The sequence below is a fragment of the Polypterus senegalus genome, chromosome 6 (assembly GCF_016835505.1).
Source record: "Polypterus senegalus isolate Bchr_013 chromosome 6, ASM1683550v1, whole genome shotgun sequence".
NCBI classification, from domain to species: Eukaryota; Metazoa; Chordata; class Cladistia; order Polypteriformes; family Polypteridae; genus Polypterus; species Polypterus senegalus.
Window position 1 is genome coordinate 125,859,684 of NC_053159.1, and position 20,278 is coordinate 125,879,961.

The window sequence follows — 20,278 nt, forward strand, 5'->3', positions numbered from 1 at the left end:
GAATCGCACTCCAAGGTGTTTTACAAATACAAAGCTATAGTGCGCCAACTGATATATATATGAGTATGGGTGCCTTCAGTGGTTTTTAATGTTTGTGACTTAACCACTCGGCCACACTGCTCTGTCTGGTGATAGCTGATGGCTAATTTTCTATCATTACACCATTCCTGCATATTGGAGTTTTCTTGAGTCAATATGGTTACTAAATCTATTAATTATGTGAAAAGTAAGAAGAAATGAAGATCTGGATCCTAACACCTGTACTAATTCAGTATTTACCTGTTATTCTTATGTCAATGGAGGGAAAATAATGGTGTCCAGTTCAAAGGAGGAAATTGTTGAAAGAGGAGGGGCAGAGGGCTCAACTTTGTCTTCTGGTCTCAGAGTAAGGCTTTGGTGATGAGGGCTTGTAAAATTAAACCATTTGGGGCACTGCTTACTTCTTTCAGGAGTACTGATTGGAGAAATACTGATGTAGTCATTGCATTTTTCATCATACTTTCCATGCTTGCAGCTGTAGCAAAACCAGAAAATTCAGATATGATTATAAAAAGAGAAGAAGCGTTCTAGTTTTTGTAGTTCATGTACAGTGTACAGGTGCTGGTCATAAAATTAGAATATCATGACAAAGTTGATTTATTTCAGTAATTCCATTCTAAAAGTGAAACTTGTATATTAGATTCATTCATTACACACAGACTGATGTATTTCAAATGTTTATTTCTTTTAATTTTGATGATTATAAGTGACAACTAATGAAAGTCCCAAATTCAGTATCTTGGTAAATTAGAATATCAATTAAGACCAATGCAAAAAAAGGATTTTTAGAAATGTTGGCCAACTGAAAGGTATGAACATGAAAAGTATGAGCATGTACAGCACTCAATATTTAGTTGGGACTCCTTTGGCCTGGATTACTGTAGCAATGCGGCGTGGCATGGAGTCATTAGTCTGTGGCACTGCTCAGGTGTTATGAGAGCCCATGTTGCTCCGATAGTGGCCTTCAGCTCTTCTGAATTGTTGGGTCTGGCGTATTGCATCTTCCTCTTCACAATACCCCATAGATTTTCTATGGGGTTAAGGTCAGGCGAGTTTGCTGGACAATCAAGAACAGGGATACCATGGTCCTTAAACCAGGTACTGGTAGCTTGGGCACTGTGTAAAGGTGCCAGGTCCTGTTGGAAAATGAAATCTGCATCTCCATAAAGTTCGTCAGCAGCAGGAAGCATGAAGAGCTCTAAAACTTCCTGGTAGATGGCTGTGTTGACCTTGGACCTCAGAAAACACAATGGACCAACACCAGCAGATGACATGGCACCCCAAACCATCACTGACTTTTACTTTCATCAGAGAACATAACTTTTAACCACTCAACAGCAGTTTTGTCTTTAGTCCAGGCGAGACGCTTCTGACGCTGTCTCTTGTTCAAGAGTGGCTTGACACAAGAAATGCGACAGCTGAAACCCATGTCTTACATACGTCTGTGCGTGGTGGTTCTTGAAGCACTGACTCCAGCTGCAGTCCACTCTTTGTGAATCTCCCCCACAGTTTTCAATGGGTTTTGTTTCACAATCCTCTCCAGGGTGCGGTTATCCCTATTGCTGGTACACTTTTTTCAACCACATCTTGTCCTTCCTTCACCTCTCTATTAATGTGCTTGGACACAGAGCTCTGTGAACAGCCAGCCTCTTTAGCAATGACCTTTTGTGTCTTGCCCTCCTTGTACAAGGTGTCAATGGTCGTCTTTTGGACAACTGTCAAGTCAGCAGTCTTCCCCATTAATTGTGTAGCCTACAGAACTAGACTGAGAGACCATTTAAAGGCTTTTGCAGGTGTTTGGAGTTAATTAGCTGATTAGAGTGTGGCACCAGGTGTCTTCAATATTGAACCTTTCACAATATTCTAATTTTCCGAGATACTGAATTTGGGACTTTCATTAGTTGTCAGTTATAATCATCAAAATGAAAAGAAATAAACATTTGAAATACATCAGTCTGTGTGTAATGAATGAATCTAATATACAAGTTTTACTTTTTGAATGGAATTACTGAAATAAATCAACTTTGTCATGATATTCTAATTTTATGACCGGCACCTGTATATGACTCATGGGAAAAAGCACACCACTTAAGCAAGACAAGTAATTTTAGCAATAGGTGCAAACCAAGAGAAGGAAATATTCTAAATAGATCCTGACAAGTGTGTTCAGTGTAGCTGTAAGAGCACAGAGGAACTGAAACACCTCACAGACACAACAGACTTCAACTACACTAATCCAGACTAACACCAATATGTTCTTGTATACACATTACTGGCCATCTGGAATTACAACCCAATTAAACCTAAGCCGGACCAGTATGGAGGCAATGACATAACGCATATACTTTAAACTTTACATCAAGAAACTACAATATTTTTTGCTACTAAAAATTAAATGATTATGGAATTGTATTTGTCAGAATTACTTTTAAAAGGGTCCTGACTAACATCACAAACAATGCAAATATTGTGTCCATAAGAATTACTTATGAACGCATTGAAATCACTTTAGTTTTTTGTCCATTGGACACGTTTTGATGTCTAGTGTCTGGTATCATTTAAACTGTTTCAAGGTCAGTGATTACAAATATGTTATTTTGGATTTTTCACTCTATAATAGGGATCTGGCCTTCCATGGACTTCTATCTGATGGGGAAAATCTGACAAATCTCTATTATAATGGAGAATATTTAGATTTTAAACATTTAAATTGAAGCTTACATTTTAATATTTCAAATATTTGATGCAACTATTCTTGTTTATTACATACTTCTACCTCATGAAGGACATAATTACATTTCTGACTGATACCAGACTTTATTTGTGGGGAATGTTCTTTTATGAGATCATTGATAAAAATGACTTTGCAACTACCTCTTCTTATGGTTAGAGCTGGTTTCCACAATTTGTTTTGTCATAGGAGATGGCTGCTGCAGGAAAGAAACACTGGAATCTGGAGATTTTTTGAAGTGGCTGTCATGAAAGCAATACTCACATGCAGTCAGATCAGTGGCCTGTAATAGAAGAGAAGGCTCTGAAAGTGAAGTAAAATGCAGGATTCCATACCAATAACAAATAATAAAACACTTACATGTCTAAAAGGAAGCAAACAGCATGGAGGGTGCAACCCTTTGACCCACCCACAGTTACTGCTTTCTTTTCTTGACTGTCTTCCACTGTCTAAAGTGGTGAAGCACACCAGCCTATGAAATGAACAAGAAAACAAAGGCCAATAGATTATATACAAACATGGAAAAATAAATATTTGGTTACCACCTGTCTCCCATAAGTGTCAAAAATAAAGTAGAGTTGTTTCTTTTACTTGTGCCTAACCATACCTTCTGATTGATAGTCTGTTATTAATTTCTTTTGCCTGACACCTTTATCCAAGGTGGCTTACAATACAACTGGCTACATTTGAGCCCAGGCAAGTGAAGTAACTTGCCCACAAACCCAGGTAAGCACAAAAGTTTTAACCACCATGCCACACTACTTGTTTATTATGGGCAAGGCTTTTGTAGTCCATCACACAGGGACTCTAAAACGTTTTTAAATGCATTATATTGGCACTGGGGCAGTGACAAACAACAAATAACAGATATAAATGGTTAAACAGCACCTTTTCATGTCCTCCACTTTCATAATCAGGCATTTGTTCTCATTCCACAGACGTTGTATCTCATGTCTACAAGTGTCATTATCTCTAAGCAAAGTGCTCTTTTCCTGCCTGGGCCAAAGCAAACACACAATTAATGGCAAATCTATTATTTCATGTGATAGGATACAAATTGGACATGGGAGTAATGAAAAACAAAAAACACAAGTAAACACACTGAAACAGTCTATGTTCAGCCAATGAGTACCTGCACAAAACCCTTAGCTTCTGAGTCCAAACTTTCTCCAGTTCACTGTGGCATTTTAAAATGAAATACAGTCGATTCCTGTTAATCGGACCACATCGGGACGCGATCATTTTGGTCCTAATAAACGGCTGGTCCGATTACACGAACATGCCCTATACATGTGCAACCAAGACGGGACGTGCTATAAGTAACATATTAAAATGTCATAATGACTTTTATTGTGCTGCACACGCGTATGGCGAACGTAAAAATCAAGAACTACGTACATGTACATGTACGGTTGCTTACAACTTTGTTTATTGAAAAAGAAATCTACAAATTCTTCAAAATGATCTACACGACACTCAGCATGCGAAGCACAATAAAAACAGTTACATTACCAAATTCCAGTCAACGTTTGAAGAACTTGTCTAGTGTGATCTGACGCATTCTGTTTACACACTGCACTTGTTTACGCTCGACTTCATGTCGCCAGCTACTGGGCGGTTTGTTTTAGGAAAGAAAGGGCAGGGATGTTCACCCCCACTGGTTTGCACTTGGTACAAATTTTCCAACTTCCTGACCTTTGATAAAAACATAAATTCTCCTGCGGAGCCCAGGGATCCTCCCGATGTTGATGACCCGCTTTACATCCGCTTTCTGCGGGCGACTTGTGGCTTCTTTTTCTTATTCTCTGTCACGTTCTTTGGTCCAATTAAATGGAATTTTGGTCCAAATAAGCGAACAAAATTAGGCTTATGTAATATGATCTGTTTCGGTTCTTTAGGATTCGGTCCAAATAAGCGGCTGGTCCGAATAACTGGTGGTCCAATTAACCGGAATCGACTGTACTAAAAAGTGATTTATAAAAATATCACCTCATAAATGCTTTTTATCAACTTTAGACAAAGAGTATCAAGGTACACAAAATTTGTTATACTTTGTACCTCAAAATCAAAAAATAATGCCTTAAAGTTTTCATACATATTGTAAGGCATAGTTTTACACTCTTAGTCTGACACAGAAATAGTAAAATTTACCATGCATGTGATAATGTAATTTATTAGTCATTGTGTGTGTGTTCACTCTGTAATGAAATGGTGCCCGGTCCTGGGATTTGTTCCTACCTTGTGGCCTATGCTTATCGGGATAGGCCCCAATCATGCTCAGGATTAAGCAGACTGAGAAGATGACATGGTATCGGATGGTATGAAATACAAAGTTGTTTTACAAATTACAATCTACCATTTTAACATTTTTCATATGTACTTTTCAGTTCTTTGAAATGAAAAAATCTTAATTTCCTGTACATGTAAATAATGCCTACTTTTTTAGTGAAAGCTTTGACACATTTAAATGACTACACATAAATGCAGATATAGTACACGCACACCACAGATGCTACTTTCTTTAGCTACTCTAATCAATTATGTTTTCATCAAGCTTGGGATGGCACTTGTTCATTCAAAATATAGCTTATTTAGATGCATTAATCCTCCATAAAGATGACACATCTCTACACACAAGAGCATGCGATTCCCTCTTGTAATGGACATACTGTACATGTTCAATACTTTATGTACCGGAGTATGAAAAAAGTAGCAAGCATATTGAAACAAGTCTGGGCAGGTTGTGTCACGTCTCAAGGTTACTCATGCACAGTTGAGGCTCAGTGCGAGTCTAACATTCCAAAAGACAGGATGTCAGGAGAGTCCTTGTGTGAATCAAGTAAGAAAATGCTAGATTTGAAGCAACATTCAGTGATAAAATTTCTCACAAAAGAAAGAAAAAAGCCAAAGGAGATCAATGAACACATGACTGCAGTTTATGGTGAGTCTGCTCCATCCTACAAAGTAAAATTTTGTAGCAAGCAGTTTAAGTGGGGTAGAAAGTCCATTGATTATGACCCTCACACTGGACGGTCTGTAGAAGCAACTTTCACAGAAATGTTCAAGTTAGTTGAGGATTTAATTTTGTCAGACACACAAATTTCCTGAATAGCTGAAGAAATGGGCATATCGGCAGGTATAGTTTGGAAAATATTTAATGAAAAGTTGGGCATGTCAAGGGTCGGTGCAAGATTGGTTCCAAGAATGCTGACATCATGTCAGACGGCCATGAGGCACCAGTGCTGTAAGGAGAACTTGGAGATGCTCGGTGAAGACCATGTGAATTTTATTCATTGTTTGATGACCAGAGATGAGACTTGAGTCTATCACAGAGATCCTGAGTCCACAATGGAGTCAATGCAGTGGAAGCACAAGTCATCACCCACCCCAAAAAAGTTCAAAATAGAAAAATCTGCAGGCAAAGTCATGGCAACTGTCTTCTGGGGTATTGAAGGACTTTTGCTTCTGGAGTTCATGCCACACAAGACAACCATAACAGGGGAGAGTTATGCCAACAGAATGATTGCTTTGTGAGTGTCAATCAAAGAGAAAAGATGAGGAAAACTCACAGCAGGCGTGCTGCTTCTTCACAACAATGCACCGGTTCACATGTCACGTCAATCACAGGCTGCCATCCAAGAATGTGGGTTCCAGCAGCTGAACCATCCACCCTACAGTCCTGATGACCTGGCTCCCTCAGATTATTTCCTGTTCCGAGTTTTGAAGAAATCTCTCCATGGACAGCGGTTTTCAAGTGATGAAGACGTCAAGGCATTAAAGTCATTGCAGGAAAAGTGGATGAAGTGTAAGGAGCTATCGGAGGACTATATTGAAAAATAAAACAACATTTTTTTGAAAACTTTTCTTTCCTATTGATGTGGATAAATTATAGAATGCCCCTCGTATACTGTGTGTGCTTTGGAAAATTATTTACCCACATAGCAAGGCAAATATTTCTGAAAACAATGAATACATTAGTATCCATTCTCCCATCTTCCACAACTGTATAGCCAGTTCAGGGTCAAGGGGAACTGATGATCATCTTGGCAGCATTGGGGGCTAGGCCATAAATGACCCTCAACAGAGCGACAGTCTATCACAGAACCCACTCATGTACACACACTTACTTACTTAGCTCCAACCAGACAAACTCATTGTCAAATTAACCTAATATTCAGCATATGTTTTTGAAATGTGTGAGGGAAACCACACAGGCACAGGGAGAATGTGCAAACTCCTCACAGGACATTTGCAGGCCAGGACTCTGTGGCTATTAGGCAGCAGGGCCAACCACTGTAGTTCCATGCTGCCAATACATGTAAGATTACTAACAAATATTAGGCAACTGTGAAATTCCAGACAATCTTCCCATGAACAAGGGACCAGCTAGTTGAGATCTGCATGATGGATTAAATTTGGGTGATGAAGTCTTAGGGAAAGTCCAGACATCTGTGCTGTACAAATCAACTACAAAAAAGTCAGATTCTGTTGCAGACAAATCCAAAAATCAGGGCAATGCTGCAAATGTACACATAGAATTGTGTATAAATATTTGAAGACTTTCCTCCGTACTGTTTAGAAAATAGGCAGAATAAAAAAAACCTTGAAAAGAAAAACTGTAAGCCATAATACCCAAACTGATTAGTACATTTAACATTTATACAAGATTAGGAAAGAAAGTCAATCAGAAGCAAAAGATGACAAAAAGGAAAACCAAACAGAAGCCAAGCATCAAAGAACAACAAGAAGAGCAGCAGACAACTGCATGGCTTGCTGTCGTAACAAGTTGCAGGAAAAGCTGATAAGACTTGATAGAAAAATAGCAATTGCATAGCTGTTAATAATATTCTTTCCAGACCTCTTGATATAAAAATAGGCATTACATCAAATGAATCTGTATAACAAAGTATATGAAATCACCTCAGTGCATAGTTTTCCAGCATGAACTCCTGCAGAAGGCCATAAAGACTATGACTAGGAATGGATGGGGAATTCTTGATTGATTGGTTAAGACTTTCATTTTCCCCTAGTGAAGGGAAACAATGATCAAGTATTAATTTCTTAAAAATAAAATCATCAAATCACCAAAATAAAATGCTTGTTTTTCTTTGCATGTCTTACCTATATTCAGCTAAAGCACAAATACTTTAAACTGCAAGGCACATTACAAAAAACTGTGATTAACACAGACCTTTCTGTTAAGCCAGATATGAGGGTTTTAAAATGTCAATCAGTATTTGGTTCCATGTACCACTTCACTTACTATATTCTTTCATATATTTTCAGAAAGTTCTTGATTGTTAATAGGATTTCCAAATGAAAAAGAACCTTCTAAGGACTAAAATAAAAAAGAGATCCCAAGCACGGCCTTCCATTTTAATGTACACTTTATTTTGTGAGAACTCTTCCAGAACTTACTGTAAGAAAAGGCAAAGTTATAGGGGGCTATCCTCTCATAAATGCATTTGTAATTATGAAGAAACAAGATTATGGGAGTACAGAAATCCAACCAGAAACTTGTAAAATAGTTTATCATGTCAAATAACTGAAAATGATCACAAAATATGAAACTCCAGTAATGGGGCACTGCACGATAATGTGCAGAGAATACACTTGACTTGAGCATTCCTAGTTTTCATCCTCTTTCTCTGTATGTTTAGCATTCGTTTGCTCAGTGGTTGATGTGCTTGCTGCTTCCTGTGCAGCTCTTCTTTCGTCAGCACCTTTTTGCGTTAAAAGTAATTAAGTCAGTGTTTGTGTTGCAATTACTTTGTATGTTTTTTACTTAAGCTGGCACTTAAGCCTTTTAATCTGCTGCAAGAATGATTTAAGATATGAAGAGGTAGAGGAAGTGATGGCGAAGTTGGTAGGGAATGAGAACGGCGCCCGTACGCATGCGCCGCATGGCCGCCCTGTTGGCCGCTGCAGAGAGTTGATTCTACAATAAAATAAAATAAAAAGACGAATAAACTTGGAGGTCAATCATCACCCCGAAAGTGGATAGTAGATGTTACTGTACGTAGTATATATGTGCCAAATTTCAGGTCAATAGGTGAAACGGTTTGTGAGCTACATGTGATTTAAAATCCTGGACAGACAAACGAAAAGCCATGGTAGCGTATTATATAAGAAGATTATTTGAACTGAAGCACAAAGAATTAATGATTAACCAGTTTTAAATGTATTGATAAAGGCACCTAAAGTTTGTCTGGATATACTTTATGAATACATGGTTGACTTCATATCTGAATTGTAATTAAATCAGCATGAATATAATACATTACCTTATGTAATTTAAATGTCGATTGAGACTGCCCATTAAAAGCCACAAACATAAAAGCATAAGAGAAATTTAAAAAGAGAGAGATGTTGGGAGCATGCACATATACAGTGCGTTGCTGCACCCAACACACAACAAACCACCACAAGATCCTAGATTAGGACCTGAGTAACAGGTAACACCTCAGCAACACACTAGATTTAATGGAGTGGAACAGTGTGAGAATTTTTACAGTGACTGGAGTGCCAATCCTGCCAACAATCCCCAAGTTTTCCCTGCAAGTTGGAGGATCTGCTTGCAGGGCTGGATGCAGATTAACATCACACCCAGGACAGAGCAATTTCAGGTTAAGGGTCTAAGGGCCCAACAGAGTGGAATCACTTCTGGCATTTACAGGATTTAAACCAGCAACCTTCCAATTACTGGTGCAAATCACTAGCCTCAGATCCACCACTTTGCCTTTAAAAGAGAGAAAACTATTTATTCCACAAAGGTTGGGTGACTGCCAAAGAACCAAGATGTCTCAACAGGTCCACTTATACTGTACTTTTGATGGATGAGTGGTTCACATTACTGAGAAAAGTTGCTTTTGCACCTGTCCAGTCTCCAACCTTAGCAAACCCCTATGGCTTTGCATGCACAGTGTTGTCCTTACACATTTGAGCAAAGAGCATGAGTTCTAAGTGCAGTTTATGCTATACTAAACATCTGTGGTAGTGTTAAACTTTGCATTGTTTTTCTATTGCTAATAAGGATTCATGCACTATTTTTTTGTTATTTTTTAATATGTGTTGTTGCCAGTTTCATATGCCTTTGGTAAGGTGCTGTTCTTGTGAAACTGTAGGAAATAAAAAACAATTGCATGAAAGTGGGAGACTGTGAGAATTAAAAAGTGATTATGCAGGGTAAAAGTAATGACATGCAAGAAATGTTGGACCACTTTTTTATTTACACTAGAAAGATTTACACCTGGAACAGCTAACTGATTGAAACTGGGCAAAATTCTAAAGTATCTGAAGGTTTAACTGATACAGACAGAAGCATTTAGTGAAAGCCATAGTTTAATTCTTGGTATGCTTTGGAGCGGCACATGTCAAAGTGTGTCTTTTGGCTGAATAGCTTCTAATACCTGCTTGAATCTGGTCCAAAAAACCACATGTTGGCACACTACTTTTAAGATGAAGGATAGGGGACAGGTAAAATTTAATTTAGAATACAGTCATGACTTGTTCTGTCAGATTTTGGCACACTAGGCCTTGACAATGGAATCAAATGCACTTCAGTCTGTCCTCTAAGATAGTGAATGTTGTCTAACTGGCAGGAAACTAGTCAAAGTTCATGTAGGACTTTGAACAATATCAGATAAGAATAGCCATACTCACAAAGAGTCCAACATCATTCTGTACATTGACTTTACAAATGCTTTTTTAAATGTACTCTTTGCTATCAATATTTTAAAGGCATTATCTGCAGATCTGACAGAAAATACAGGAAATGATGTGAAGATCTTCTTTGAATTCAGTATTATGAAAAGTGCAGTTAAGCAAAGAAAGTATCAAGGTACAAGATTTATAGTGATCTGTGAGAAGAAACATTTCTTTGGCATCATAACTGTTTATACTATGGTCCTATCCAGATTTGATCAGTTATATATGAGTACTAGCAAAATACCCGCGCTTCGCAGCGGAGAAGTAGTGTGTTAAAGAAGCAATGAAAAGAAAAGGAAACATTTTGAAAATAACGTAACCTGATTGTCAATGTAATTGTTTTGTCACTGTTGTGAGTGATGAGTGATGAGTGTTGTTGTTATATATATATATATATATATATATTTACACACACACACACACATAAACATATATATATATATACATACATACATACACACATATATAAACATATATATACATATACATACATATCTACATACTGTATATACACACACAGCTATTTCGTATCAGTGCAATACGCTGTTTGTTAAAACGGTTGACTCCCGCTCTTACGTGCAATAACAAATCAAATCATTCAGTTGTCTTTGCTCATATGTCATTTTAGAGCTGGACGCCTGGCATCTTTTTTTGGCCACAAGTTCGTTTCTGTTTGGTGTGAGGTTCTGTGTTGTGGAGATTCTCAGGATGGATTGCAGGTGCTCATCAGTGAGGCGACTCCTGTGTGCTGTTTTGTTAGTCTTTATCACTGAGAAGAGCTTCTCACACAGATATGTGCTACCAAACATGCACAAGGTTCGAGCCGCATGTAGACGGACTTTTTTTGTTCTTCAAAGTCACCAAAGCGCCGTGCAAACTCATTGCGCAATAACTCTAGCTTCGCAATAACTTGCAGCATCATAAGGTAGACTTGATTAACGCGGTAAGTGTTCGGCAAGGCAGCTGAAGCGCTGCATTATGGGATCTGTAGTTTATTGTGTTACCAGCGCTTCATATACCCGGCCATTAATAACAATAATACAGTATATAAAATGATCTCGGGCCGGATATAATTACACGCGGGCGGATGTGGCCCGCGCCCTTGAGTTTGACACATATGGACTAAATAGAACTTGAAAAGATATATTTTTCAAATGTGATCGCAATTCAGATAGAGTTGACGCAAGACTACAGCCTGCATGCCTCAATGAGTCATCCTCCCTCGCTCTTACTTTTTACCGCTCATCTAATGAATACACTGAGTATGGCTTTACCAAAACAATCATTGATGGCGAATAAAGTATCCATTATTCGAGTATGTAGAGCGGGATATATATATATACATATATATATACCCGCGTATCGCAGCAGAGAAGTAGTGTGTTAAAAAAGGTAGAAAAGAAAAGGGAACATTTTAAAAATAACGTAACATGACTGTCAATATACAGTATTTGTTTTGTGAGTGTTACTGAGTGTTGCTGTCATCAAGGATTTGATTATCATTATTTCTTTCAATCAGGTTCGTATTTGTAGGATGTGTTGTGTTCAAGTTACATTCCGTGTTTGTCAATCGCTGTAAAGATGACAGGTTTCATTCATCGATTCGCTTCTTACTGCATCAATAAACAGCTCGCCTTCTTCTTTATCTGAGACCTGACACACTGCATGCACGGGTTTTTTACACTGTCTTCCTTTAGCGGACATTGACTTTTTCCACCGTGTGCTTTGTTTCCGCAGTAGCTGGATTTATGAATATGCTTATCAGACGCTTCATATTTTTTGCTGCCTTTTCAATTGTGTAATTCGGTTTTGTTCAGCTCTTTGGAACTGTTGCTTTTATCTGTGCACTGCGTCAGTTCACGTGAGCCACTCGGTGTACTTGCATCGAAGGTTCCCAGCTGTGCTGGTGCCATCTCGTGCTATGTCCATAGCTTTATTTAATGTTACCTTAGTCCTGGCACTTAAAACTTTCTCTCGCAGTTTCGCTGAGTTTGTGTCAAACACCACCCTGACCATCTCATCTTCCTCTCCATAAGCACAGTCCTTCACCCGTGAATATTTACCCGTGGCAGTTTGCTATTGGATTGCCGCTGACGGACGGCCTTATATGGGCAGGGACTAAATTACAAACGCCAGCGCAGCCTGTCTATGAACTTAATTTAAAGTGTAGGTTTACATCGTGCTTTGTTTCCAAGTAGCAGAACTCATGAATATGGTTGTATATGTCACTCGCTCGCTTCTTATTGTTTCGCTGCCTTCTCAATTATATAATGCATGTTTTCTTGAGCGCTTTTTTGAGGTCTTCCTGGTTTTCTATGTACTGCGTGATTACGTGGGAGGCGTGATGATGTCACACGAAACTCCGCCCCCACGGCGTTGAAGCTCATCTCCATTACAGTAAATGGAGAAAAACTGCTTCCAGTTATGACCATTACGTGTAGAATTTCGATATAAAACCTGCCCAACTTTTGTAAGGAAGCTGTAAGGAATGAACCTGCCAAATTTCAGCCTTCCACCCACATGGGAAGTTGGAGAATTAGTGATGAGTCAGTGAGTGAGTAAGTCAGTGAGTGAGTGAGTGAGTGAGTGAGTGAGTGAGGGCTTTGCCTTTTATTAGTATAGATTATTCCTTTCAAACGGATTTTAAAAGTCATTAGTAATCTTCAACTCAATCTATTTGTAGATCATTATATATATATATATATATATATATATATATATATATATATATATATATATATATATATACAGTGCATCCAGAAAGTATTCACAGCGCATCACTTTTTCCACATTTTGTTATGTTACAGCCTTATTCCAAAATGGATTAAATTCATTTTTTCCTCAGAATTCTACACACAACACCCCATAATGACAACGTGAAAAAAGTTTACTTTTTTGCAAATTTATTAAAAATAAAAAACTGAGAAAGCACATGTACATAAGTATTCACAGCCTTTGCCATGAAGCTCAAAATTGAGCTCAGGTGCATCCTGTTTCCCCTGATCATCCTTGAGATGTTTCTGCAGCTTAATTGGAGTCCACCTGTGGTAAATTCAGTTGATTGGACATGATTTGGAAAGGCACACACCTGTCTATATAAGGTCCCACAGTTGACAGTTCATGTCAAAGCACAAACCAAGCATGAAGTCAAAAGAATTGTCTGTAGACCTCCGAGACAGGATTGTCTCGAGGCCCAAATCTGGGGAAGGTTACAGAAAAATTTCTGTCGCTTTGAAGGTCCCAATGAGCACAGTAGCCTCCATCATCCGTAAGTGGAAGAAGTTCGAAACCACCAGGACTCTTCCTAGAGCTGGCCAGCCATCTAAACTGAGCGATCGGAGGAGAAGGGCCATAGTCAGGGAGGTGACCAAGAACCCAATGGTCACTCCGTCAGAGCTCCACAGGTCCTCTGTGGAGAGAGGAGAACCTTCTAGAAGGATAATCATCTCTGCAGCAATCCACCAATCAAGCCTGTATGGTAAAGTGGTCAGACGGAAGCCACTCCTTAGTATAAAGCACATGGCAGCCCGCCTGGAGTTTGCCAAAAGGCACCTGAAGGATTCTCTGGTCTGATGAGACAAAGATTGAACTCTTTGGTGTGAATGCCAGACGTCACGTTTGGAGGAAACCAGGCACCGCTCATCACCAGGCCAATACCATCCCTACAGTGAAGCATGGTGGTGGCAGCATCATACTGTGTGGATGTTTTTTAGCAGCAGGAAATGGGAGACTAGTCAGGATAAAGGGAAAGATGACTGCAGCAATGTCCAGAGATATCCTGGATGAAAACCTACTACAGAGCGCTTTTGACCTCAGACTGGGTCGACGGTACATCTTTCAGCAGGACAACGACCTTAAGCATACAGCCAAGCTATCAAAGGAGTGGCTTCAGGACAACTCTGTGAATGTCTTTGAGTGGCCCAGACTTGAATCTGATTGAATATCTCTAGAGATATTAAAAAGGCTGTGCACCGACACTTCCCATCCAACCTGATGGAGATTGAGAGGTGCTGCAAAGAGGAATGGGCGAAACTGGCCAAGGATAGGTGTGCCAAACTTGTGGCATCATATTCAAAAAGACTTGAGTCTGTAATTGCTGCCAAAGGTGCATCGACAAAGTACTGAGCAAAGGCTGTGAATACTTATGTACATGTGATTTCTCAGTTTTTTAATTTTTAATAAATTTGCAAAAACCTCAAGTAAACTTTTTTCATGTTGTCATTATGGGGTGTTGTGTGTATAATTCTGAGGAAAAAAATGAATTTAATCCATTTTGGAATAAGACTGTAACATAAACAAATGTGAAAAAAGTGATGCGCTGTGAATGACTTTTCAGATGCACTGTATATATACTGTGAGACTTGCCCGGACACCACCAGTCGGAGACCACATCTTTATAAAAGCCACACGTTTATTTAACATAAATAGAGACAGTTCCTAACATGACACAAAGCACACAGCAATAATCACCCAAAATGAACTTTCTTTCTCTCAGTCCTTAGCCGCCAATCTCCTCCTGGGAGCTTTGTCCTGCTCCCTCTCCCGACTCTAGCTCCCAGATTGCTAGAAGGTGGCCCCTTTTATTCCTGCCTGGATGTGCTCCAGGTGGCAGCACTTCCTGGTTTGGCGGAAGTGCTGCCCTTTGCACCGGAAGCACTCCTGGCATCCCTGGCAGGTTCCTCCGCCATCTTGTCGAGTGTGGCGGAAGTAACTATTTCCAGGTCACACGAGGTTTAAGGTGCCCTCTGACGGTGGCCATGGGTCCCAATGGGTTATAATCTTTTCTTGTGGTCCTTTCCTATTCCAGGGCGGTTACCCCCTCATAGCCCGGAAGCTATTCTTGCCCCCTTCCGGTCCTTTTAGGCATCCCGGCCGGGTAACAACCCCAGCTGTCTGTGACAATACATACACACACACACACATATATATATATATATATATATATACTAGTAGAATACCAGGCTTCAGAGCGGAGAAGTAGTGTGTTAAAGAAGTTATGAAAAAGAAAAGGAAAAATTTTAAAAATAACGTAACATGATTGTTAATGTAATTGTTTTGTCTTTGATATGAGTGTTATTGTCATATCTATATATCTATATATATATATATATATTGTCAGGGATGCCAGGGGCCATGACCCGGCCGGGACGCCAGGAGGGACCGGAAGGGGGTCAGAGCCCTGCCTGGATCACGGGGTTTGCCTTCCGGTTGCTTTGGGGGCCACGGGTCAAGGGCATGGAAGCCCTTCCCTGTAGGGGCCCGTGGTCACCGCCAGGAGGCGCCCCAATGCCTTGGGACTTGTTTCCCAGCACTCCCGCCACACCAGGAAGTGCTGGGGAAGACTTTGAGGATACCCGAGAGCTGCCGGAGAACAGCCGGCACTTCCGCCACGCTGGGGCGTGGCTAGAGGAGGAATGCCGGGAACACCTGGGGCTCATCCGGTCCTGTATAAAGGGCCGTCTCCCTTCATTCGAGGCTGGAGTCAGGTGGAAGTAGGACGGCAAGAGGAGTGTGGAGGCGGCCCGAAGAAAGGCATTGTGGCCAGGAGTTTGAGGACTATTTGGGGTTTGTGCACGTGACTGGGTCTTTGTGACCACTCTATTGTGTAAATATTGTAAATAAACGTGTGGTGGTGTTTAAACAAGATGTCCGCCTGTCTGTGCCCGGGTGGCGTTCACATCTGGCATAGTCGGCAGGATGCTCCGCCTGTTTCAAGGCGGAGACCTGATCAAAAACATATTGTTGTGGACGGCCCGGTGCAGCAGGGGACCCCACCCACGTACCGCGGGTGCTGCGTGCACACAGCCCCGCGGGGTAAAGGAACCCCACGGACCGCCAGGGGTCCGCAGGAAGGCCATGTTTCCCTGATGCGGCAGGTGGCGTGCCTACGAGTGCAGCGGTCTCCTACAAGCAGGCCGTTGCTGAAGGCGCCCGGGACCGCATGGCGTCAAGAAAGGCCACGCCGAGGAAGTGTCCTCGGTTTGACGAGTCCGGGAAGGTGAGTTCCCTGCCTAGCGCAGCCGCCCATGGGGACCGGGCGTGTTTTCTTTTGCAGGCAGGGACCTCCCGGATCCACGCCGGTGGCAGGCGATGCTGGTCTGCGGGCTCCGGCAGCGGGCGGCAGCCGCGAGGGCTGTGGAGGAGGAGACGCTGCAGCTCGAAGGCGCTGGCAACAGCAGGGCTGCCGGCAGGCACGCCGCCACCGCAGAAGGGGAGGCAAGATGGCGCGGACCAGAAGTCCCTCCCCTGACAGGCACGCCATTGGGCGGTGTGTCTTGCGGGCCCGCCGATGACTGCAGAGAGGCGGGACCAAGGAATGTCCATCACGGGCAGGGGGGAGACCCGATTGGGCCGGAGGAGAAGGCCCACAGGAAGTGGCCGGCGCTGGAGGCTGACAGAAAGGTAGGCTCCACGTCGCTTCACTTCCCGTCTTTGCCGGCTGCTTTGGCGGAGCTGGGGTGTCCCTTCAGCCCGCCGGCAGCGTGTTGCAGGTGCTATGTGCCTCCGGCTGAGGTGCTGGAACTGGAGAGGAAGGCGCCGCGGCGCTGAGAACGCTTCAATCAACAACGGACGGCGCGACGCTGGAATCTCCAGCCGGAGAGGTACAGCGGAGACGGTGAGTACAGCCGACTCCGTAAAGCATACGGGAGGGTCTGCTGAAAAGGCTGTGATGACAACGATCAGTTCCGGTAAGCAGCCCTCCGACAGGAGGCGGCGCCGCGGGCTGTATGCGCGGCGAGGGGGGAGTCCGTGAGGACGCTGAATGGACACGGGCTGCTAAGTGCCCCGGGTCCTAGCGCCCGCCCGAAGTCGGCTGCGGTCTTGCGCCGCACTATAGGGACGCAGACGGGACAGAGGCGCTTTTATTCCATAAGGAGTCTCAAACCGCCATGGCGTCCCAGAGTGAACGGAGGAATAAAGGGCTGGGTGCCGATTCCTCCGATATGAAGGGGACGCAGACGGGACAGGGGCTCGCGTTGGTTATCTGAGTCGCACACCGCCAAGGCGCCCGAGAGTGAAGGGAGGATTAAGCGGCTGGGTGCCGCTTCCTCCAATATGGTGAGACGCTGCTGGGTGCACGCAGACGGCTGGCTGCCCTCTGGGAGAGCAGAGGGACCCCCTGAGGCAGGCAGAAAGAGAGCAGGCGGTGCCGACGACTCCATCATCGAGAGGGACACGGAAGCCGCGGAGAGGGTGCCGATCAGGCAAGTGCCGGGTGATTGAGGGGGAACGCTGCCCGCATGGCACGAAGCGGGTGCTTTGGCAGCGGTTCTGCCCTGTGTTCTCTTTGTAGGGACGGACCCGGCGGGCTGAAGGAACCCTCGGGCGGAACAGCCCTCTGATGTCGGGCCGCCAGCGGAATGTTCTCTCTGCCGCGCAGCTGCGCCACAGCTGGAGGAGCCTACGGGGAACGAGTGGCTCGGACCAAAGGGCGCTGGAGGTCTCGGAGGGGGTGCCGATCGAGGAGGCCCCGGGGTGTCGGTAAAAGGGGGGAGCACAACCTGATGCACCAAGGGCTGGTGCTCGGATTGTGTCTCCGCCCCTGTCCCTGCTAGGAGTGCGGGGCCGGGCCCCCGCTATCCTCGAGTGGGGCCCGCTTGGGCTCTGCTGCCCTCGCGGGACAGGTCGCTCTTGCCCACGAGTGGTCTTCGCTGGCTGTGGGGCACTGTCAGGGATGCCAGGGGCCATGACCCGCCGGGACGCCAGGAGGGACCGGAAGAGGGTCAGAGCCCTGCCTGGATCACGGGGTTTGCCTTCCGGGTTGCTTTGGGGGCCACGGGTCAAGGGCATGGAAGCCCTTCCCTGTAGGGGCCCGTGGTCACCGCCAGGAGGCCCCAATGCCTTGGGACTTGTTTCCCCAGCACTCCCGCCACACCAGGAAGTGCTGGGGAAGACTTTGAGGATACCCGGAGAGCTGCCGGAGAACAGCCGGCACTTCCGCCACGCTGGGGCGTGGCTAGAGGAGGAATGCCGGGAACACCTGGGGCTCATCCGGTCCTGTATAAAGGGGCCGCCTCCTTCATTCGAGGCTGGAGTCGGGTGGAAGTAGGACGAAGCAAGAGGAGTGTGGAGGCGGCCCGAAGAAAGGCATTGTGGCCAGGAGTTTGAGGACTATTTGGGGTTTGTGCACGTGACTGGGTCTTTGTGACCACTCTATTGTGTAAATATTGTAAATAAACGTGTGGTGGTGTTTAAACAAGATGTCCGCCTGTCTGTGCCCGGGTGGCGTTCACAATATATATATATATATATATATATATATATATATATATATATATATATATATATATAGCAAAATACCTGCGCTTGGCAGCGGAGAAGAAAAAGAAAAGGAAACATTTTAATAATAACGTAACATGATTGACAATGTAATTGTTTTGTCATTGTCATGAGTGTTGCTGGCATATATATACATACATGTGTACATACATGTGTACATATATACACATACACATACTATGGGGTGCCAAACAGGCAAATACATTGATTTTCTGAATGTATAAAGTCGGCGTCAGAATATATAAAGTCAAAACTTGAATATATAAAGTCAGCGCTGGAATATATAAAGTCAAAACCTGAATATATAAAGTCAGCGTTGGAATTTATAAAGTCATTCCTGATTATATAAAGTCAACATCGGAGTATATAAACTCACTCCTGAATATATAAAGTGAAAGTCAAAATCTATTGATTGAAATGACTCTGAACTGAACTAAATTAACAAAAATGTATTCAGAAAAATAAATTAAAAAAACACTGTTCGGTTAATGTTTTGAAAATGATGCATGTGCCTGGCCCAGGATTGGTTCCTGCCTTGCGCCCAGTGTTGGCTGGGATTGTCACCCGAGCAGACCCCCGTGACCCTGTGGTCGGATTCAACGTGTTGGGAAATGGATGGATATTCCAGCGCTGACTTTGTATATTCCGATGCTGACTTTATATATTGAAGTTTTGACTTTATAGATTCCAGGGCTGACTTTATATATTCCGACGCTGACTTTATATATTTAAATTTTCACTTTATATATTCCAGCTCTTACTTTATATATTCTGAAATATTCCAACGCCATCTTTATATACTCAGGTTTTGACTTTATATATTTGGGAATGACTTTAGGCTATACATTCAAGTTTTGACTTTATATATTCCAGCGCTGACTTTATATATTCAAGTTTTGACTTTATATATTCAGAAACAAGTATTGACTTTATATATACCGACGCTGACTTTATATATTAAAGTTTTGACTTTATTTATTCCGAAAGTGACTTTATATAATCAAGTTTTAAACTTTATATATTCGCGAATGACTTTATATATACAAGTTTTAGTTAAATGTAGCCATCATTGCATAACATTTTCTTTACCATAGAAATTTAAAGACTAAATTCAACTTCCATTCCTAACAAAGATATTTCTGGCGACTAAATAGAAGCTACTTATATCCAAATTCGAGCTATTGAGCTGTCGCCTGCCTGCCTGAATAAGTCACCTCGCCGCTCTTACATTTTTACCGCTCATTTAATTATGGCTAGTGGCGGAAAAATTATAAAATGGAAGGAGGATTACACTGAGTATGGCTTTACCAAAACAGTTATTGATGGCGAATCGATTATTCATAAAGCTTCAATTGGTGATCTGTTTTTCTGTGTTAACTTCATATTTTTTCATACTTCTACTCAAACCAAGGGGGTGCGAGGGTAAAATGAATCGGGAAGCGGTGATCAATGTAATCGGTGTACCAGGAAATCATGCATTGACGGAAGTTCCCCTTTGCTTGTGATTAAATGCGTGATTTT

At 42.4% G+C, this 20,278-nt stretch overlaps 1 protein-coding gene across 2 annotated transcripts in view; it reads right to left on the reverse strand.

Moving 5' to 3' along the window:
• Window positions 1-54: 54 nt before the first annotated feature.
• LOC120531563 (kinesin-like protein KIF12) overlaps window positions 55-20,278 on the reverse strand; it is a 50,661-nt gene continuing 30,437 nt past the window's right edge. For both annotated transcript variants that reach the window (XM_039757080.1, XM_039757079.1), the window contains 5 exons: window positions 7,691-7,796; window positions 3,659-3,766; window positions 3,131-3,242; window positions 2,914-3,053; window positions 55-514 (listed from right to left, as the gene is read on the reverse strand). In XM_039757080.1, the coding sequence (XP_039613014.1) occupies window positions 289-514; window positions 2,914-3,053; window positions 3,131-3,242; window positions 3,659-3,766; window positions 7,691-7,796 (692 nt within the window). In that variant the 3' untranslated portion in view covers window positions 55-288. The remainder of the gene's footprint in view (window positions 515-2,913; window positions 3,054-3,130; window positions 3,243-3,658; window positions 3,767-7,690; window positions 7,797-20,278) is intronic.